This window comes from Thrips palmi, unplaced genomic scaffold (genome assembly GCF_012932325.1).
Source record: "Thrips palmi isolate BJ-2018 unplaced genomic scaffold, TpBJ-2018v1 HiC_scaffold_17, whole genome shotgun sequence".
NCBI lineage: Eukaryota > Metazoa > Arthropoda > Insecta > Thysanoptera > Thripidae > Thrips > Thrips palmi.
The window spans coordinates 12,873,431-12,896,794 of NW_023144626.1; the positions used below are offsets into that span (position 1 = coordinate 12,873,431).

Consider the following 23,364-nt stretch of genomic DNA (forward strand, 5'->3'; position numbering starts at 1 on the left):
GAGGGGATTCTCCCTGATGAATCTCATCTGCACTCAGCTGAGGACACGGCTAACCGTAACGCACCTTTCAAGCCTCATGTTTGTTAATATAAATGGCCCACCTTTAGCACAATTCCGGCCAGACCAATACGTCAGGAAATGGCTGATCAAACACAAAAGTGCCACCCAACCTCCCCCGAGAAAAACAACTGCGTCTGTCACTACAAAACCCTTTTGGGCTTTGATGTAATAAATTGATGTAAATAAATAAAGTGATTGATACGTATGCGTATACGCTGTATACGCCCGTTTACATTCTTGGTCCGCCACCGACCGTATACTCACGAAAAAAAATCCAATGACACCACTGCTGGGGGACTGAATAATTTCTGGTTCTGGATTAATTTCTGTGCCTGAAATAATAAGAATACTTAAAATGTGACAGTAAATAATTTTTTAAAAAAGGATACTGGGACAGTTTGCAGACTCTGTCATACCAGGTAGAGTTACAGCATCAGCGAGTGGCCACACTCCAGACCCTCTAAAACCTCCTTGGATATTTGCTGGAGTTATACTTTTAACCCAGGCTGAGTTCAAAACTTGAGCAATATGGTATCTATTAATTGGCTGAGCGATAGCGAAGCCTGTTACTCCAGTGCGGTTGAAAAGTTTTTTCTGTCTGTCTGTGTGTCTGTGTGTGTGTACACTACTCCTCCTGAACGGCTCGGCCGATCTGGCTGAGATTTTGCAGGCTTATTAGGTATGTTCTTAGCTCGGCACACGCGAAATTTCACCATCCTAGCTCAACTGGTTCAGTTTTTATAGCCGAAAAACACCTAAAAAACGGCGAAAAATCGAGTTTTCTGCAGGTAAATCACCTCTGTCTTGAAGAAAGGGGGGTCTGGGGGGCGCAGCCTCGACAAGTTAAAAAGTTACAAGGGTCAAGATCGTGTTATCTGTAGATGAAGGAACTCTCTCTAGAATACAGGGGGGTCTGGGGGGCGGAGCCCCCCAGCATGCAACACTTAAGAAGTAACCGCCGACGGACAAGTCAATGCCTGCCGAAGGCAGGCTATCGCCGCAGGCCAAGGTAGGTACGCCAGGCGCGGATTGGAGGAACAGGCCGCGAGATATCGCGAAGCCTGTTACGACAAGACGCGGTCTGGCGTAAACCTACCTTGTATTCTTAATTTTGTTTTTCCTCATCAGCTTTGAAGATTCTGAAGAAAATGCAGACTTGAAGGATTTAAAAACACCAACATCAAGAGGCTGATAAAAATTTGTTGTGTGAGGAGGAAGTAGCAAAAGGTGAATGTCATTGCTGCGAGCCATTTCAACAATTTAGAGCTGTGACTTCCATGGCCATCCATCAAAAGTAGTACTGGCCTGGCAGGTGGAATTGCTGCAATGAATCTGGGGCGTTCCACGTCAAACCATCATGGTCCAAAACGTACTTGCTCAGATCCGGCCCCCAATTTTTTATCTGGTAGTGTACCACCCTAAGACCACTCTTATAAATTTTTTTGAAAAAAAAATTCAGAACTTTGGCCACAGTGATTTTTTGAAACTTCCAAAAAAAATATATAATTTTTTTTTTAGTTTTTTTTTTACATTGTGTATCTAGGTGCTCAAATGGGTTGAAAACAGTAAAGGGCAACATAAAATAGTGAAAAAGAAAATTGGGACCCCCAGCCCTTACCAGAAACAAAGTTTACGATAAAAAAAACCACGGTTTCTTGAATTCCCAAAATACGCCGTCTCACTTTTGGACCATATTGGCATCAAAGGACCCCAATGAGGTACTCTAACTGTCACTAAAAAATTAGGGACGGCAATCCATAAACACCAGAGATATTGTCAAAAAACTCTAAAAGTTATCGAAGGTTATCGAAGCTTTTTCCCCCAAAATTGTCAAAATGGGACCTATATTGGTTCCGCTGAGGCGCTGTGCACTGAAATACTATTCAATTGTCTGTCTTGACACCATGGAAGATGTGAGAGAGGTAAAGGTCAGCATTACAAGAGTTTTGGAATTACACGGCAATAAGTTTTTTTAATTATAATAACCAAATGCGACAAAATGCATTGTTTGGCAGTCGCCAACTGAAGCTCATTGATTGGTGGGGACTTCATCCAAGCCATCTTCACCTAGACCATGCAACTGCTGGAGACTTAAAAGAAGAAAATGAAGATGACCTGGATGAAGTCCCCACCAATCAATGAGCTTCAGTTGGCGACTGCCACAATTTAAAAAAAAACTAAAAAAAAATTATATATTTTTTTTGAAGTTTCAAAAAATCACTGTGGCCAAAGTTCTGAATTTTTTTTCAAAAAAATTTATGAGAGTGGTCTTTGGGTGGTACACTACTAGATAAAAAATTGGGGGCCGGATCTGAGCAAGTAAGGGAGGGTGGGGTACAATGGGACACGGGGCACAATGGGACACTGTCAAATTAGCCACCTTGCGGTGTTCGTAGGATCTGCGGGTTACGCTCGATTATAGGCCAATAGTTGCCATGTTAGTTTCACAAAGTGGGAACTCTATTCAACTGAGCGTTCTCTTGGCAGGTCGACGCAAAGTGCGAATGTAAGAAAAACGAGGCAAAACTAGCAAGACCGGAGAATTTTGTTTTTCCTCTAGCATTTAAAGTATTTGTCGCACGTTCGTGGCGAGTTTACCAGTGTGTTCGTTGGTCTTTTGAGGTTCACTGAGACTTGTCTGGGCGCTCTGGCTTTTGGGGTTTAAGAGCTAGAGCGTGTCCAGTCCAGCGTGTCGTTCGGGGCACAATGGGACACCCTCGTTTGGGGCACAATGGGACGTGTTAATCAAAGGGCTTTCAAGTTTTGGTTGTAGTTTATGTCTAAATGAAGCCAAACCATACGTTTATTATGTTATTCACAAGAATTTTGTCATCACACATTTCTTTTGTGCTTTTATTGTATTTAACACTGCATATTCTTTATTTGTTACACATCTTACTCCGGTATTTTTTTTTAAAGGCAACCAGTGACGTAAGTTCTATTTCAAAATAGTTTGTGACGAAAATAGATCAAAACCTGTTGCCTACAATTTTTTTAATGCTCCTTCGCTTTATTTTTAGCTCATAAAAGGGTGTGTCCCATTGTGCCCCGAGGCTGTCCCATTGTGCCCCAGCCCGGGGCACAATGGGACAGGTGACACTTTTCGGCAAAATGTCCCCACAGACCAAAAATGCCGTAAAATCAATTTTTTGTTCGAATAAAAGTTATAGACAAATAAACAAAGAACATTTTGAGCTATCGGGAGACATTCTAGCTCCAACGGTCTCGGATCTAGGCCAAAAACAAAAAAAGCGTCCCATTGTACCCCACCCTCCCTTACGTTTTGGACCATGATGGTTTGACGTGGAACGCCCCATCTCTTAAACCATTCCACAAATAATTCCGAGTCAATGAAACTTCTTTTGGAATAAGCAAATACAGTGCCCTCTGGGGCACCTTCAGTCAAGTCCATATTCAAACTTTGGCCTCGAAAAATTAAAGTTGGAGGGAGGATATGAGAACCAGTAGCATTCACCGTCACCACTGCTGTGACATTTTCTCCTCTTTCACCACCAGTTCTTGCTCGAACATTTTTTGAACCTTTGACAGCTAGGACTTTGCCTGGTTTTGTGACAACGCAGACTCCAGTTTCATCTGTATTGTACGAGGGGGCAAAAACTCGCGCAATCACGTGTACACGGCCCCCGAAATCACACGCGAATCATTGAGAATCACGCGAAATCAAGCGATCCGAAATCAGCCAAAATCACTAAAATCGACCGAAATTAGGCAGAATCACACGAAACCAGGCCAAATCAGTCCGAAATCATTTCTTTCCGAACACAATCACACGCAATCACGCTCAACATCACCCTGGTGCGTCGCGAAATAAGGCAAAATCAGCCATGAAATCAATTAAAACCATGCGCAATCATTGCGTTTTCCGAATCATGTGTACACGAAAATCCCGAGTTTTTGCCCCCTCGGTATTGTAGATCTGAGACGGTTGAAGTCCAAGTGGTATTAGCTTATTATTGGCTGAGCGATAGCGAAGCCTGTTACTCCATTGGGGTTGAAAAGTTTTTCCTGTCTGTGTGCGTGCGTGTGTGCGTGTGTGCGTGCGTGTCCGCACTACTCCTCCTGAACGGCTCGGCCGATCTCGGTGAGATTTTGCACACCTTTTGGGCATGTCCTTGGCTCGGCACACGCGAAATTTCACTATCCTAGCTCAACTGGTTTAGTTTTTATAGCCGAAAAACACCTAAAAAACGGCGAAAAATCGAGTTTTCTGCAGGCAGATCACCTCTGCCTTAGAAAGGGGGGGTCTGGGGGGCGGAGCCCCCCAGCGTGCATCAAATAAGAAGTAACCGACGATGGACAAGCCATTGCCTGCCGAAGGCAGACTAGCGCCGCAGGCCAAGGTAGGTACGCCAGGCGCGGATTGGAGAAACAGGCAGCGAGACATCGCGAAGCCTGTTACGACAAGACGCGGTCTGGCGTAAACCTACCTTGTACATAGCTTCAAGTTTGTCAAAAAAATCTTTTTTAACCTCAGGTGTGGCCATTCGAAATGTTGGCTGACATGTTTTCTGGCTGACGCAGTGACAAATTGTTGCGCTTCTTAAATCCTCTATACCAACGCCTGCTGGGGCGGTCATCTTTAGATTTGAAAGGGGAACGGCCAGCTTTGTCCACAGTTTCAACGGCCAACTCCATGATATCGGAAACTGTAGCACCATGGCCCATGTCTACCATAGTAGCAACAGCATCGTGCAATTCAGCTTCATACTGTACCAGTTTAGGTGGTCTTCCAGGCTTGAGGCTTTGAGAGAGTCCATTAACGTGCCTATTTAGTGTGATGTAAGGTACTTAGTAGGTCTTGGATGCCGCTCGAATGGAAATGCCACAGTTCTTTACTGCATTCAGAGCTCGTTCAAGTGAATCAGGATCAAATGTCCTGTATTTCTTGGCTGGGGCCATGATGTAATCCTGAAAGGAAAAACATTGGGAAAATTAGCTGTCAAGCACTCAAGAAATCACTAATAGAAAACAACAACATTCGATTAAAATGATGGTGTCATGCCGAAAATTTGACTCATTGGGCACAAAATGCACTTGGGGCATGAAAAGAAAGTCAATGGGTGCTTAAATATTACTCAAACCCAAAACAATTGTCTATTTTTATCGAAAACAATGGTTTACTGATAGGTTAGGTGCTACGAACAAAGCGAATATTTCCATTGAGAGAGGTAAATTTGGCACACTGTTCGTTAAAAACAGCAAGAAATAGCTGCATTCGAACGGGCATGGACTAACTTTATGCTATTACAATCAACGAACGTCCAAAATATCAGAAACTCTTGAGTCAGAGGCTCGTAACGCCACCGGCTCGAAACTCGAAGTTCGGTATTTTCACCCCCACCCGCGTTTTGACCACAGGCACTTCCGAACTTCGGCGGGTGAAAAATATCGAAGGGCATAGTCTTAAGCGAAAGCAAACCAAGTTTGAAGCCATTCCGATGATTAGTTTGCTTGTAATCACTCTCATTGTAAACTCACCTCCTTGGCCGACTCGCCTGGGACCGTTTGCGCGCGCTGCCGTCAAAGGCCTTTTTTGTTTGGCTAGCTGTGGAGAGGAGGGGGGAGGCACCGCCTTGTGGACTTAGCATCAAACAGCCAAGGTGTCAAGCTACGCGGGAAGCTTTCAAAATTCAAAATCGCACGATTTGTTCTTGAGTTATTGCAGCCCAAACAGAAATGATCCATGTTTGGTACCCTGATCCATGTTCGGCACTTTACCCTATGTTGATGCCCAGACCCTAATGAAGAGGAAGAACACACTAAATCTATGTGTGTACTCAGTACACACTTCTAGGTGCGTGCTTACAAGCATGCACTTCTGGGTGTGTACTTGCCTAAGCACGCACCTAGAAGTGTGTACTTGAATGAGAACACACTTTAAAGTGTGTACTTGAATGAGTACACACTTTAAAGTATGTACTTGAATGAGTACACACTTGCGAGGTGCATGCGCGGCATAGGGAAAACGCATGCACTTCTATACTTGTAAGCTCGCACCTAGAAGTGTGTACTGAGTACACACATAGATTTTGTGTGAAGAATCAGACCAAAGCAGTCAAGAGGGAGAAGAAGAAAACGAAGCTGATGTAGATGAGGAGGACCTTGAAGCTGATGTAGATGAAGCGGTCCGAGGCTGAAGCACAGCCTCAGGTAGGGCAACAACAGCCACAACAACAAAATATGGACAAATATTTTCAGTCGGTCGACCCCTTTTTCGAAGACACTGATCGTGGTAACTGCCGAAGGCGGGCTCGAAGACCCCCCTTCCGACCACTCGTTAAAAACGTCTTGGCGAGATCTATCGAAAATCGCACTAAAAATTTTCAGTCGGTCGCGGGTTGACCTCCTTTTTCGAAGATGCTGATCGTGATAACAGCCGAAGGCGGGCTCGTAGACCCCCCTTCCGACCCCTCGTTAGAAAGGTCTTAGCGAGATCTATCGAAAACCGCAATAAAATTTTTCAGTCGGTCGACCCCCTATGCACTATTCAGTTACACTGTCATTCCAGGAACGTGACATCACGTTGAAACGAACGTGACAAAATGTCACGTTCGTTTCAGCATTAAGTCACTAGGGTGTTTCACTTTTGCAAAAGGTTTCGAAATCTCATGATTGCCGGGTGAAAATTGATTTTTTATCAAAAAAAGTTTACGTGTTTCGGGGTTTACCAAATTTCGCAAAATTAGAGGTCGCTCAACGCCTTTGAAAAATTTAGGCTGTTTTAACTTAAGTCCAAAATGCTGAAATCGCCAATTATTGATCGATTTGGACCATTCTGGGCTCATTTGAAAGGTTTTGAGCTGTACTTCAAGAATCTGCGACCAGAAATTCGATTGGAGTCGTTTGTTAGGCTACAGAGCCACGTTTGTGTTTTTCAAGGCCCTAATTGCAACTTTGCGCGACTGTATCTTCGGCAGTTATACACCGATTTTCCCCCGCGATATCTCAAAATGACCGTCAAAGTCTCTTCTTTCCAACGGTGTGCTTGGATTGTCATTTGAAGCATTTGCCTAGTTTCTATGAGGCTCGAAGTACAGATATGCGACAAATTTTCATGTTTACCGTACACTTCTTGGACGAAAAGTGTACTGACGAGAGCCGATCTTCGCTTTCACCCCTATTTTCAGTTGACAAGGATTACATGCAGGCTGGGGGCAGTGGTACTCCTAGTCTTGCCGTAAGAATCCCAAATAAAGGGCAGCGTTCCATAATGCAACTCATGTGCGACCTAATGGAGGGTTGTGTTGCTGTGGAACTGAAGTGCACAATTTGCTCAGGCCTTGTTTCCGGGGTGAAGACAGCAACAGGAAGCAGCAATTGTGACACTTCGAAGAAAGCAAGACCAACTGTACTAAAGCGGCCCCCTTCTTTGACCCAGCAAAAGCATGACCTCAATGTGCGAAAAGTGGCTGCTTTTGAACAATATCTCCTTGAGCGGTCAGCAAAAAAGAAGGATGCTGCAGAGAAGCCTTAAGTAGTACAACTTAAATTATCACTCTCATAAGTATTTACTACTAATTTTTTTATTGGCTGAGCGATAGCGAAGCCTGTTACTCCAGTGGGGTTGAAAAGTTTTTACTGTCTGTCTGTCTGTGTGTCCGCACTACTACTCCTGAACGGCTCGGCCGATCTCGGTGAGATTTTGCACACTCTTTGGGTATGTCCTTGGCTCGGCACACGCAAAATTTCACTACCCTGGCTCAAATGGTTCACTTTTTATAGCCAAAAAACACCTAAAAAACGGCGAAAAATCGAGTTTTCCGCAGATAGATCTCTTCTGTCATGGAGAAAGGGGGGTCTGGGAGCCCCCCAGCCTCGACAAGTTAAAAAGTGACAAGGGTCAAGATCGTGTTATCTGTAGATAAAACAACTCTAGTTAGAATGTAGGGGGGTCTGGGGGGCGGCGGGGCCCCCAGCATTCAACAAGTTAGAAAATAACCAACAATGGACAAGCCATTGCTTGCCGCAGGCAGAATAGCGCCGCAGGCCAAGGTAGGTACTCACGCCAGGCGCGGATTGGAGAAACAGGCAGCGAGACATCGCGAAGCCTGTTACGACAAGACGCGGTCTGGCGTAAGCCTACCTTGTCTAAGTTACTGAACATAATCTGTGAAAGAGTTTTATTCCTTTAATTGGCTGAGCGATAGCGAAGCCTGTTACTCCAGTGGGGTTGAAAAGTTTTTCATGTCTGTCTGTCTGTCTGTGTGTGCGTCTGTGTGTCCGCACTACTCCTCCTAAACGGCTCGGCCGATTCTACTGAGATTTTGCAGGGTCATTGGGCATATCCTTGGATCGCCACACACCAAAATTCAGCTTTCTATCTCAATCCATTCGGTCATATTAGCCAAAAAACACTTTAAAAACGGCAGGAAAAAGACAACTTTTTTGGAACTTTAAACTTTTTGTCAAGTTCAATGCCGTTTTAAATGTTTTAGAGGCTGCTGATGACGAAAATAGAATCCATTCAGACCTCCGACCGAAAGTTTAGCCCTATTAGTGTAGATTTTGATGACCAAATGCTCTTTTTGAAGGGATCACGCCCATTTCCACGGTCTGCCAAGGAAGGCAGCCTGCCGAAGGCAGGTTAGCGCCGCAGGCCAAGGTAGGTGTATACGCCAGGCGTGGATTGTCGAAACTGGCGCAGCATCGCGAAGCCTGTTACGACAAGACACAGTCTGGCGTACACCTACCTTGTAATTGTTATGGAAACTGTTTTGATTATACTAATAATGTATTGATGTAATTGCATGTCTCTTGTTGGCTGAGCGATAGCGAAGCCCGTTACTCAGGTGGGGTTGAAAAGTTTTTCCTGTCTGCGTGTGTGCGTGCGTGCGTGCGTGTCCGCACTACTCCTCCTGAACGGCTCGGCCGATCTCGGTGAGATTTTGCACACTTTTTGGGTATGTCCTTGGCTCGGCACACGCGAAATTTCACCATCCTAGCTCAACTGGTTCAGTTTTTATAGCCGAAAAACACCTAAAAAACGGCGAAAAATAGAGTTTTCAGCAGATAGATCACTTCTGGCTTGGAGAAAGGGGGGTCTGGGGGGCGGAGCCCCCCAGCCCCGACAAGTTAAAAAGTGACAAGGGTCAAGATCGTGCTATCTGCAGATGAGACAACTCTATTCAGAATGTAGGGGGGTCTGGGGGGCGGAGCCCCCCACCATTCAACAAGTTAAAAAATAACCGACAATGGACAAGCCATTGCCTGCCGGAGGCAGGCTAGCGCCGCAGGCCAAGGTAGGTACGCCAGGCGTGGATTGGAGGAACAGGCAGCGAGACATCGCGAAGCCTGTTACGACAAGACGCGGTCTGGCGTAAACCTACCTTGTAACTTGTCGAGGCTGGGGGGCCCCGCCCCCCAGACCCCCCTTTCATCAAGACAGAAGTGATCTGCCTGCAGAAAACTCGATTTTTCGCCGTTTTTTAGGTGTTTTTCGGCTATAAAAACCGAACCAGTTGAGCTAGGATAGTGAAATTTCGCGTGTGCTGAGCCAAGGACATACCCAAAAAGTGTGCAAAATCTCACCGAGATCGGCCGAGCCGTTCAGGAGGAGTAGCGCGGACACACACACACACACACGCACGCACGCACGCAGACAGGAAAAATTTTTCAACCCTACCTGAGTAACAGGCTTCGCGTTCACTCAGCCAATTACCAGAAGAAAAAACTGCAGAGCAAGGCATCTCTTTCCATCATCAGCGTAATATCCGAAGTTTAAGTTAGGTCAGGGACCGGGTCAGTTAACACCTAGAAGGCTAGGACTGCTGGAAACATGAGGAAAAGACTGTCCCAAGTTACCCCGCAAAATTTCGATTTTTGATAAATTGAGGTCTGGACCGAAGATGGGAAAACTATAACCAATGCCCTTTTGCGAACGTTATTGTCTGTGTATGATCTAACAACCCAGCGAGACTAATTAGCCAAATCTGCATTTCACTCCTTGCACTAGGGTCAACTTGTCAATGATTGACATATTTTGTCAAAAACCCTATTATGCAGTTTCCTGTTTCTGAAATACTAATAGTGATGTCATGTACCTCTTCTACCTTTTCGCGCGTGCCCTGAGGCCTTTGAAACAAAACCCTGCCGCGGGTTTGCGCTAGGAACCCCCGTCGCTGAATGGCAGCACCAACTAGTGGTACAGGGCAGACTGTCACAAGTTACCCTCGGTGTCCCAAGTTACCCCCGTTGACGGTATTTCTTGGGTATTTCTCATCCGCGTACGTACGTACATACGCACGTACGTACGTGGAAACGCGACCTTCACTTGAAAGGCCCTCTGAGCCTTTGCCGTACGAGAACCATGTTCTCGTAGCGGCCGAAAGACCATAATTGGTGGTGAAGGGATGATAAAATTAGAACTCCACAAAAAAAATATTTTTGACTCAACCTTCCCGCCGGTGCGAGAACCATGTTCTCGTGCCCTAAAAGCCCAAATGCCGGTACGAGAACATGGTTCTCGTCCGGAGCTGTTTTCGTTCAAGAACCTCTAAATCTGATGGGGTAACTCGAACCGAAAATGCGATTCCATATCACCTTCACGCCGGTGCGAGAACCATGTTCTCGTCGGTTCTCGTACGCTACAAGCCTAAATGCCGATGCGAAAACATGGTTCTCGTGTTTGCGATCCGTCACTGCCGGCACGAGAACATGGTTCTCGTGCCAAATTACATGCTAGAGACCTAAATTTTTAGCCGAAATGTTGGAAATTTTACGTAGATTCCGAATATGGGATCGCATTTTCGCTACGAGTAAACCCCAACTGATTTAGATGTCTTGAACGGAAACAGCTCGCGACGAGAACCATGTTCTCGTATCAGCATTTGGGCTTTTCGCCCGTGTAAAAACGAATTGTTCCGAAATCTTGCCGCCAGCCGTCCGAAAGAGCCCCCGCCACCTCGGGCTGTCCCCAGAAGCGTCCGAATGCCCTCGGACGATTCCGTGGTTAGCTCGCGAAGGGGCCGCTGTTCGGACGGGCCAGACCGATATGTGTCCGGGACTCCCTGGAAAGTCCGGGTCGGTCCGCCGGGAGTCCGGGGCAGCGGACTTACCCGGAATACGTCCGAGGAAAGTCTCCCCTCCGGACTGTTTTCGGAACTCTGTACCGTTTCCCCCTCGCTTTGGGACTTAGACAAATGTTCCATTAGCGGAGCTACAGTTGAGGTGTGTCGAAGTGATTCCGCAATGTTCAATCTCAAACATTCGCCTTTCGTAAGGAAATTTAGAATTAAAAACTCGCGCTGCTCGCTGGGGGCTCCGCCCCCAGACCCCCGCATGTGTGAGGCGCGTGCCGAAGTATTTTCAGTACGTCCAAGGTGACCAAAGGCAAATTTTACAAGGAAGTAAATGTACTGCTTCTTTGAAAGGTCTATTTAACAACTTTTGACCATATAATTAAGCTACTTTTACTGCCCAAATAGACAGCTTTTATTGCATTGGCTACTGTGGCAGTCAATGGGTGCACACAAGGTCCGGAAAATATTGAAGACTGCTTTGACAAGGATAGAGGTGAATGGAAAAAACCGAAAGTCTCTACGACCACCCCTTGACCCCAAACATTTCTATGAGTGAGTCAGTCAGTCAGTGTCAGTCGGATTGCCGGTGACGGGACCCGATTGCGGCACAGTATCGGAAATGTCGCGACCAGACCTGCCGATAGAGCGAATAAAAATTTTCAGTCGGTCGGTCCCCTTTTTTAAAGATTGAGTGGATTTTGTTAAATTAAGGCCTATTTTATCGTTTTTGAGGATGTTGCCGGTGACGGGGACCCGATTGTGGCATAGTTTCGGAAATGTCTCGACCAGGCCTACCGATGGGGCGAATAAAATTTTTTAGTCGGTCGGTCCCTTTTTTTTGAAGATTGAGTGGATTTTGTTGAATTTAGGCCTATTTTATCGTTTTGAGGATGTTGCCGGTAACGGAGACCCGATTGTGGCATAGTTTCGGAAATGTCTCGACCAGACCTACCGATGGGGCGAATAAAAATTTTTAGTCGGTCGGTCCCCTTTTTTGAAGATTGAGTGGATTTTGTTGAATTTAGGCCTATTTTATCGTTTTCAGGATGTTGCCGGTGACGGGGACCCGATTGCGGCACACTTTCGGAAATGTTTCGACCAGACCTACCAATAGGGCGAATAAAAATTTTCAGTCGGTCGGTCCCCTTTTATGAAGATTGAGTGGATTTTGTTGAATTTTGGCCTATTCTATCGTTTTTGAGGATGTTGCCGGTGACGGGGACCCGATTGCGGCACAGTTTCAGAAATGTCTCGACCAGACCTACCGATGGGGCGAATAAAAATTTTCAGTCGGTCGGTCCCCTTTTATGAAGATTGAGTGGATTTTGTTGAATTTTGGCCTATTCTATCGTTTTTGAGGATGTTGCCGGTGACGGGGACCCGATTGCGGCACAGTTTCAGAAATGTCTCGACCAGACCTACCGATGGGGCGAATAAAAATTTTCAGTCGGTCGGTCCCCTTTTTTGAAGATTGAGTGGATTTTGTTGAATTTAGGCCTATTTTATCGTTTTCAGGATGTTGCCGGTGACGGGGACCCGATTGCGGCACACTTTCGGAAATGTTTCGACCAGACCTACCAATAGGGCGAATAAAAATTTTCAGTCGGTCGGTCCCCTTTTATGAAGATTGAGTGGATTTTGTTGAATTTTGGCCTATTTTATCGTTTTTGAGGATGTTGCCGGTGACGGGGACCCGATTGCGGCACACTTTCGGAAATGTTTCGACCAGACCTACCAATAGGGCGAATAAAAATTTTCAGTCGGTCGGTCCCCTTTTATGAAGATTGAGTGGATTTTGTTGAATTTTGGCCTATTTTATCGTTTTTGAGGATGTTGCCGGTGACGGGGACCCGATTGCGGCACAGTTTCAGAAATGTCTCGACCAGACCTACCGATGGGGCGAATAAAAATTTTCAGTCGGTCGGTCCCCTTTTTTGAAGATTGAGTAGGTTTTGTTGAATTTAGGCCTATTTTATCGTTTTTGAGGATGTTGCCGGTGACGGGGACCCGATTGCGGCACAGTTTCGGAAATGTCTCGACCAGACCTACCGATGGGGCGAATAAAAATTTTTAGTCGGTCGGTCCCCTTTTTTGAAGATTGAGTAGGTTTGCTCGGAAACTGTGAGAAATTTGTTCCCCTTTTTCGAAGATTGAGTAGGTTTGCTCGGAAACGGTGAGGAATTTTCAACTTTTGGGATTTTTCCCAATCTAACCATAAAATTTGGAATCGAATGGAAAAAACCGCAAGTCTCTACGACCACTCCTTCACCCCAAACATTTCTATGAGTGAGTGAGTGAGTGAGTGAGTGAGTGAGTCAGTCAGTCGGATTGGGGCTTTATAGGTTCTTGATTTATTGGAAATACAGCAATTTTTTGTCGTTACTGTGTATGTGCCGAAACAAATACCACAAAACGTGGTTTAAATTGCAAGAATGCATTCAGTCAATTAATTTAAATTGTTTCGTACAACCGGAGAAACATGAAACTTTAAATACAGGTATGCATAAGAAAACGTGTTGGACGTAAAATATTTTAAATTCGAGGTCCCCTTGAGAAATCCCCACTCTTCTATCTTGAAAATCGCGCCTCCCAGCGCCCAGAGGAAGGAGCGGAGCGGAGAGCGCAGCGCAGAGTCAGTGAAGAGGCTCACCGGAGCCCCCAGTCCTCATCTGTCGGGTTAGCTCAGTTGGCTCCGACGTCAGCACTGGTGTGCAAAGACAGAGAGGAAGGCGGGAAGCGAGGGTTCGAATACGGCTTGCCTCTGGCTCACCGCCGTCGGATTTTTTTCGGAACCGAGACTCGGACAGTCCGAAACCAGCCCGCATTTCGGTTCTCGGACACATCCGTAAAGTTGCCGATTTGGGAACATTCTGGAGCTTCGTCGGACTAGCCCGACGGACCTCTTTCGGGCTGGAACCCCGCTCGGACAGATCTCGGAGCAAATAATTTTTATAAGGGCGCGTACGAGAACATCACTGTTAAAAAAAAATTACTGAAAATTCATAATTTTTTGTAAGAAGTCGACGAGGGGGAAATCACTCGCGTAATAGTCGGGTCACCGATTCCTGGTATTACGCGTAATAGTAATAGCGTAATAGCCAAATTTCTTAAAATTTCCCCTATTCAGGGTCCGATTTTAGCCTAAATCTGGATATTTTTGAGCGTAATAAGCCTTCTGTAATAGCGTAATAGAACGTAATAGGGAGTAGTTGGGTCACAGTTTTTAAGAGTGATTTCCCCCTCGGAAGTCGATTTACTTACATTCAGTCTGAATTTTCATACCAAAACTTTCATACTTCGCGGTCTGAAAGTTTCAGACGACGTTAGTCTGAATTTTCAGATCAACATGTTGTATGAAAAATGATACCAGTCGGTCTATTTTATCAGACAAAGTTGTACGAAGAATATGAACAGTCGCACTAAACATTAAACAATGCCACTCTGTAGAGTAGAGCTCAATACGGCGAACTTTTGCCATCGGTTTATCGTACACGCTCAGCGGATCGTCTCGGCTCAAAAATTAGGTACACGGCAGTAGACTCCTACTTGCAAAGGTAGTGAAGAGGCTAGAGGTGACTGCTGAATTGCGAGGGAGAGCGGCCTTAGCCCAACCACGCGCCGACCCGTGGCCATGCGCGAGAGTGAAACCAAGACAAGAACACTGGCAATAAAAATGAGTTTGAACTTGAAATTTATTGATTAGAATAGAACGCAAAAGCAAAGCCACATTAAGGATACAGGTTTGCTAACGCCGTAGTCGGGTAAGTCTGAACTTCATAAGCAATAATCAAATAAATTTGGAAAAAAATGTACATTAGAGAAATAACAAACGCGAAACGCTCTTTTCTTACAATCTTAATTCCATCTGAAGTCACCGGACTCATTCTTTAACACCTCTCTTGAGAAGATTTGTGAAGAAGAGTATAGAACTAAAGATTGGCCATCCGCCACACTAATCCACTCGTCCGCGATCAAATGTCGACACAGGTGAAGTTTGTCCGAGCAGGTCACTCAGTCGTCGACCCAGGTGAACTTTCCCAGAGGAGGGAACGCAGGACACTTGTCGCACTCCGCGCACAACACCGTCACCACCCTGGAGGGCCTCCCGTCGGCCTCCAGCAGGCTGGCCCAGATGGCCTGCTTCTGCCTTCGGCAGGACTCCTCCCGGTGAGGCAGCTTGTTGTCGGGGAAGCCGGGCGCCTCCCCACGGCGCAGCACCACGCGTCGCAGCGCAGTCAGTCCGCATCCCCCCAGCCCCTCGGCCAGGTCGGCGAAGTGCCACGACGTGCTGCCCTCCGACGCGCACAGCACCCTCAGCTCCTGCAGCGTGGCGGCGTGGGCTGTGGGGCATAGAATAACACCGTAGAATAACAAGCCCCGAGACGTAGATTACCGAACACTCTCATTCACGTTGAAATGATTGTGACAAAATGTCACGTTCCTTCTGAGCATTGTGTCACGTTCGTTTGGACGTGAATCAGCCATAAATTAGCTCATTCGAGTAGGAACGAACGTGACTACGCTCAAAGGAACGTGACATTTTGTCACGTTCATTTCAACCTGGTCGAGCTCCTGGAATGAGAGTGTAACAGGCCATTTTTTTTCAGTAGTAACTCTCGAGAAAACAAAAAACAACTTTCAAATTTTGGAAATATTAATGTTTGGTTATATTAGTAGAAATTTTGGAGACTTTTTAAAAGTTTGGCGCCTGACTCAAAATATGCACCCATGGGTACTAACAAAAAAACAATGCTGAAAGCACCTTAATAAGTGTTATTAAGTAAGCCCCACTAAGTTTCATGAATCTACAATGTAAAACAAAGGAGAAATTAAAATAGTTTTTGCTACATTAAGAATGTTTTCCCATCCACTCTCGGTAGACTCCGTCTAAGCCAAACCTAAAATGAACCATTTTTTTCTCCTCTTTTTACCCATAGTAGATCCATGAAAATTTGTGGAAGTTTGGACTACTGCTAAAAGTCCTTTCAGAATTTTTCTGGTCAAAATCCATGGGCGCATATTTTGAGCCAGGAAAAAAAACTTCAAGTTACAAATACTTGCGCCATACCTTCAAATAACTTTCAAAACATCTGAAACTTGTTGTTTAGCGTCTTCTTGTCAAGGAGTCACCAAAAAAATTTTGGTCGAGTCGGGACAACCTTTTATCGGTAGAGACAAAGATGTTAAAACTATGCCCCTAAAAGGGCGTAAACGATGTACGCCTTGGAACGGCGTGAATCATTAAAATTTAGACTGCAGGTTAAGAACTGTTGGAAATACTTCCAAATTCAAATTCGAGAAGCTAGACAAATATTGAACCTTTTAGAAAGAAGTCCTGTGCCACACTTAGACGTGCAAAGTTCGCAGCCTCCACACTTCAAACGAGGAGTTGTCGGCGTTTGCATCATGCTATGAGATAGGGGCTTCGTGACATGGCTGAAAACTCTGCACGTCTAAGTGTGGAGACTTACTCCACACCAGGAAAGGTGGACATGTCTACGTTTGGTTTCCCAGTGTTGTTACTCTAATATGGAACGCACCTTTGGCCAGTGACGTGACGGTGGACAGGGGCCGCAGCGAGACGCACAGCCACTGCACGCCACAGTGGCCGGCCGGCAGGGGCGGGAAGGCCACGTCGAGCGGCGCGTGCGTCCACTCCAGGGCCAGCTTGCGCAGCCCCGCCATGCGCTGGACCGACTCCAGGTGCTGCCGACGGACGTTCACGACGGTCAAGTCCTGCAGCTGGCGTGGCAGGTCCGGGGCCTCCGCACCCAGCTTGGCGTTGTGGACGTACAGGTAGCGCAGCTCGGGCATGTCCTTGATGACCAGGAGGTGCTCCCGGTTGGCCTTGCGCACCCACAGCCGCTGCACGCGCGGGGCCACCCGCTCCAGCAGCAGCTTGCACCAGTGCGGGCGCCGCTCGCAGTCCATCCCGAGCACCTTCTTGACCTGCAACAAGGTCATTGAACCACTATGTACAAAACGTTTCAAAATGCGCCAAATAGTGCAAAGCTCATGCACAACAAACTGCGTAGTATTTTGGAGTAAGCCACATTTGCGAGTGTGCACTCTAAGATCCACGAAGCGGAAGAAGGGGTTAAGTCGAGTTGAATCTGTGCACTTTTAAAAGGCCTGAACCTTGCAGGTGGGAGAACAGGTGGGGAATGTCATCTAAAAATACATGCAAGAGGATGGGACTTGTCTCACCACACTTATTTTTGGACCAAATTTTCGCTCACGTTTACTTGATAGACTGATAAGAGGTCACTGAATCAACGCGACTTAACCCCTTCTTCCGCTTCGTGGATCAGTGTTGAACAGTGAAGATTCTCCATTTTATGATGAAAATGCTACATATTATGGTGGTGCAACTGACTTAACATACCATAAAGGATTCACTGTACCTTCCCACGCGGGAAAATCTGCGGTCTTAATTGTACCCAGGAACTGATGTCACACAATACTTTGAAGAGACTAAGGAGGGCAGTTGTAGTGTGACTCAGTTGTTCTTTTTGGGTGTTCACAAATGTGCTATTTTGTTTGTAGCATAATTATAAATATTTAGACGAATTTCGGTTGGATTATGGAGAAAATCTCCACCATCTTATCTTAGTGCAGTCTTTCACGGTCAGACATTAGTGTGAGACACGGTTTGTCCCATTGTACACTGGGAATGAAAGAGTCACCACCATCGCGACGCAAGCGCACGGTGAAAACGGATCCTGGTTTTCCAAGTAAGCCTATAGTGAAGACATAGGCGATTTCCAGGAAGTTCCTGAGAAAAGCGGGAACCGTTTTTACCGTGCATCGTCGCTGAACTCGTATATCAAAGTAAACTCATAGGGTCGCACGGAGAATATTGACAAACGAATCGACAGAATTTTCGGTAGCCTTTTGCCGCAGTGGGCCCTGAAATGCTACACTTGGAATCACAGTGCACGTCTTACTTACCTCGCTCAAGCCAGGGTCATGCAGCACCTCGTCCAGGTGGCCGTGGTCCTCCCTCGTGCAGTAGTCCTTGACGTGCAGACACTCATTGCGACGGAAGGCAACCTCGTCTGCAGTCACCTGCGGTCCGCCGACCTGCGAACAAATTAGTCCATTTCACGATAAACGAAAACGTAGCAGAGCCCTCTCACACTGCGAGAAAAGATCACGGTAAATCCTGTACTGATTACTCCAGACTTCACCGTACTTTATTTAACAGGCAAAACCGTCGTTTTTTTACAGGCAACACCGTACTTTTTTTTACAGGCAACACCGTACTTTTTTTACAAGGAATCCCGTACTTTTTTACCCGGCAATCCCGTACTTTTAATACCTATCAAAAACTGCTATAATTTATTTCAGTCGGTCGACCCTTGTTTTTCAAGATTCAGATGTACATAACTGCTGAAGTCGGACTCCTGGACCCCCTTTCCGACCACTCGTTGAAAAGGTCTTGACGAGACCTATCGAAAGGTGCAATAAAATTTTTCAGTCGGTCGATCCCCTTTTTTCAAGATCCTGATGTGGACAATTCTTGGGAGCGGCCTTTGTTGGGACCAGATCTGGTCCTTCCTACGGCATGCACTGTACGAATGAACGGTAACTACTGATAAAAAAACTACGGAATATTTTGTAAAACAAGTCCGGAAAATACTGTAGACTGTACGCCCTTGCAAAAAGGAAAATATATGGAAAATATGTGTCAATATATGACTCCATATATGTTTCATGCATTGTCAATATAATTGTATCTTGCTCAATATATTGCAAATTATCTTGCGCCATACGTGGTTTATATATGGGGGTACATCTTGGTGCCCGTTAATATATGATGCATATATTTCCCCATATAATATTACCTTCCCGAAATGTATGTTTCAATATCTGACACGGTGCCCGTCGTGGGATGGTGCAGGGTGAGGAGGGCAGACTTTTCAAGTAACTTTTCTTAAAATCTTGGCACTTGATGTTGAAAGGCGGCTATATTTCTCAACATGATTTTATCTTGTAAAATATATTGACGCCATATATTGAGCAGGGGCAAGGTTCTTTTCTATGCGTTTAAGTCTCTAAGAAATTTTGAGAAATCCTGTTTAACAAGTTAACGGGAACAGTTCGGAAATTTTAAATGTCTTTTTTGGGTGTAGCGCGAAAAGTTCTTCTAAGAGAATACGGTAGGATCACTATTGGATGTCCTCGTAAGGCGAAGTTTACATTCTTTGCTAATAGTAAAGGAAGTCTCTGAGTCGTCAGACTCCATGGTGTGTTGACATTATATATTGCCTACATATATAGAGCAATGTATGAAATTTATATATTTGCCACATATTTTCTGTATCGGAAAAGTATCTTGCTAAATTATCTTTTACACATATGTCGTCAATACATGTTGGGCCATATATTTTGGCCATATAATGCCCATATATTTTCCATTTTGCAAGGGCGGTGGATACTGGTTTTTGAAGTATGGTAAAGTTTGGCAAAAAAATTATCCAGGATTTACCGTCATTTTTTCTCAGAGTGAAGGGTGCGAGAGAGACAGATCGACGAAAGCAATGGACGGAATAAGCCTGCAGGTCGCCCAGCTCCTGCGTCGTCTGTCTGGCCCGGTGTTTTCTCGGAAAAGGGCAGGAATAAGGGAGTGTGGGGCACCTAGTGACAGGGGCACCTAGTGACACAGGGGTGCCCTGGCCACCCTATGGCACTTTCAGACACCTTGAGGTGGCTAATCTAAAGGTCTTGTGCTGTGAAATCATGTTCAAGTGAAAGTGATACTTTGAACAAAATATTTTAGCCCCTAGAATAAAAGCAAGAAAATAATAACCCAAAATCACAGATTTTACGACTTTTTTACAAAATGTTTTCTCGCCATTCTTCCAGTAAACGGCACTGCCGATCGTTCTGGCACTTTTAATCAATAATAAGGACCTTTAGTAAGTTGTTTCCGCTGAACCAGCTCAAACATGTGATTTCATTTCCTTAATATCAAATTTTGAACGAAAATGAGCCCCCGCGGCAGGTAGTGACAGACACACTCTATTTACCGTATTTCAACGACTTAAACGTTTCAAAACATCGATTTGGCAACCGCGAAGTAAATAGTCACCGATTGTCACACAACGAAACATAAATGAGAATACTTTTAACGACAATTTGGTAGAACATTGAATTTGATTGGCAATTTAGTAAAATGCAGTTTCTTGGGGAAAATGGCGCCGTTCAGAATGGTTTGATATTTAAAAAGCTTAAAGAGTCCAAAACGGATAGTTTTCAATTAGCTGGAGCGTCGCTCTATGCTGGTAATGTGAGGTAAATGTCCTGTCACTAGGTGCCCCGGGCTGGGGCACCAAGTGACAAGTGCAGAGGTCTGCGGGAAGCTATGTAAATAATAGAAATAGGTGTTGTCAAAACGCCACAACATGTTATTTCGATCAAGGAAGGATCAAAGCAACCTTCTGAGGTGTAAGTAGATTCATTTCTCGCACAGTATCGAAGTGAGTGCCAAAATCCAAAAAGTGTCACTAGGTGCCCCACCCTCCCTTAATGTTTTTTTTTTTTCTGTGGGACTAGGACGAAGCCTCTACCGCCACTGGGAGCACGAGCACCACTGGTACGGCGTCAAGTGCAGCACCAGCAGCCAAGCGGAGGAAGTCAGATCCCCCCGGAAAGTCAGATGACAATTGAAGCCAGTCTGCATCGGTCCACGTCGTTAAAAGGTAGGCGCAAAATTTTAAAATCTAAAATTTAGTTTTGGGCGTCCCCCGTAGCGCCAGGGATCACATCCTTGACCCATTTTACAGCTGGAGGAGAGAAGGACGCAGAGCTCCGAGAGGCACTCTTATTCATGATGATGCGGCAAAACCTGCCGTTGTCCCTCCCCGATGGTGAGGGCTTTCGCTATTTTGCCAGCAGAGCAGTGCCCCTATGGACGCCTCCATCGCGTCGGACCACTACTCGCCTGATGGAGTCCAAGTACGAGATTCTGGCAGGTGTTGTGCGGGAGAAACTGCGTGAAGCGCCTAGCCTTTGCCTGACGGCGGACAACTGGACGGAGTCGCACAGCACGTCGGGGTACTTGGGAGTGACCGTGCACTACGGCGAGGGAGTACAGATGGAGAGCCTAGTCAAAGGGCTTATTAGACTGATGGAAAGGTCTGGGGTCACACTGGGGTCTTCTTGGGGGACAAGATGTTGAAATGCTGCACTGACTGGGCCATCGATCCCCTGCGTGTGACGGCCTGCATCACGAACAATGCCGAAAATATATAACAGGAAAAGTAGCGATATACATCGGCAACTTTGGCCCGTCCCGTTCATCAGGGAATGTGCGAATTTCACCTAGGGTCAGGGCGGGGAAAAACTGGACAGGGGAAGAACTGGACACCCCACATTTTACTTCAAATGCCGTATGTACTGGCCTGACAACTGTCGTGTATTAAACCGCTGATGCCACGGAACAACTTTTGATAGTTGTTATTCCTGTGCCTACGGTATTTGAAGTAAGGGAGTATGGGGCGATTTGTAACAGGGGCGATTCGTAACAAATGCGTTTATTAATTTAAGTGGAGGGAGCAGAGGAAACTCTGAGTATGGCCCCTCTTTCACTTCAAGTACAGGGTCCTTGAACAATCGAAGCGGATGTGATCGGTGCTCAGGTATAGTTTTGGAGGGCGTTTGAAATATAGGGTACACCGAAATTTCGGCAAACAGGGAAAATCTTTCATTTTGAGTTCTAGGTAGTTTCTGTCTGAGGCTCCCCAGGTGTGAATCACCATCGAAGTACCGTTGGGGCCTTGAAGCGTGACCCCTTTACATTGTAACCACGTGGCATAAGTTGCTCTTAATTTGTCCAGTGATAGTTAGGCTCGTATTTCTTGCGTAACAGGCATTTGGGGTGATTCGTAACAGACCCGTATAAAAACAAGACTTTAAGTAGTTTTTGCAATTAAATGCTTGAATTATTTCTCGAATCATCTGCTGCCTTATTCCAATTCATTTACACAGCTCGAAATGCATTTTAAAGCGAGTTATTCTATTTTTTCATCTAAAGTTGAAAAAAGTGAGGTTAGGATTGACAGAGCCGATCAGTTAATGCTGAGGCGGTCAACGGCAGCTTGTAATGTAGATTTTTAGACGTCTGCAGGACACCCGAAGAACAACTGGTGGAGGAGATATCATTCCCGACGATGTTTCGTTTAATGTGTAGGATGTTATGAAAAGCCGCATGGCTGTTACAAATCACCCCATGCTGGGGCGATTCGTAACAGCATGCAAGGGTTTGGAAAACGTCTTAGATTTCAAAGATTACGGACTCCAGATTGATCCAATGGAGCTGCACAGTCTAGATGAAGGGCCAGACTGCTCAACTGGCACAAGTTTGACACCGATATGCAGAATGTTCTTAATTTTGTATAGAGAATTCCAAAATCTGTTACAAATCGCCCCATACTCCCTTAAAATATGGGGTGTCCAGTTCTTCCCCTGTCCAGTTCTTCCCCGCCCTGACCCTATGTTTAACCCTGACGGGATTTGAACCTGAGTCTGGGGTCAAAATAAATGTTATTTTCGTCATTAGCGCCCTCAAAAACATCAGAAACAATGCAAAAATTTGAATAAAAAGAATGTCCAAAATATACCCCACTGGGATTTGAACCGGGTCCAAACTTCTCCGATTCGCTTGAAACTGGCACCGTTGGTTTTGTTTCGTCGCCCCGATTCCAAAAATACCCCTACATGCCCTCCTAGCTGTATCCGTTGCCGAAATCCTCCTCGACCCCATGTAGACCATGATGCACCTGCAGCAGCGCCCCCGGGGCTCGGATCGGATTTGCTGCCACCGGGCGATTCTTAGGGTCACCCAAGGAGGCTGCATACCAAATTTGGTCAAGATCGGACCACGGGAAGTCCTCGGACGGACGGACGGACGCACGCACAGCAGGGATCATACTATATGCCCATCCCTCCGTCATTTTTTTACAAAAAATAAACAGGACGGGCCAAAAACTGGCTGTCAAGCTGACCTTCGGCAGCAGTAAAGTACTGCCATGCTTCGACCATACCCTGAACTTGGTCCCGAAAGTGGCCCTGTTTGAGAAAGACAAGAACCAACAGCCCCATGTTCCAGAAGTGGCCGAGCTGCTCAAGAAGGTCAAGGAAGTAGTGACATTGCCCCACTGCATCAGCAATTTCTCCGACGAAATTAAGAAAATCCAAATGGGGCAGTTCGGAAAAAGTGAGGGCACAACCCTGCGGCTCCTTCAGGATGTCCCTACGCGCT

The 23,364-nt window shown here is 45.8% G+C and overlaps 1 protein-coding gene across 12 annotated transcripts in view; it reads right to left on the reverse strand.

Annotated features, from left to right (window-relative positions):
- Window positions 1–14,773: 14,773 nt before the first annotated feature.
- Window positions 14,774–23,364, reverse strand: part of LOC117643255 — a 41,093-nt gene continuing 32,502 nt past the window's right edge. For all 12 annotated transcript variants that reach the window (XM_034382021.1, XM_034382013.1, XM_034382012.1 and 9 more), the window contains 3 exons: window positions 18,051–18,182; window positions 16,640–17,048; window positions 14,774–15,439 (listed from right to left, as the gene is read on the reverse strand). In XM_034382021.1, the coding sequence (XP_034237912.1) occupies window positions 15,111–15,439; window positions 16,640–17,048; window positions 18,051–18,182 (870 nt within the window). In that variant the 3' untranslated portion in view covers window positions 14,774–15,110. The remainder of the gene's footprint in view (window positions 15,440–16,639; window positions 17,049–18,050; window positions 18,183–23,364) is intronic.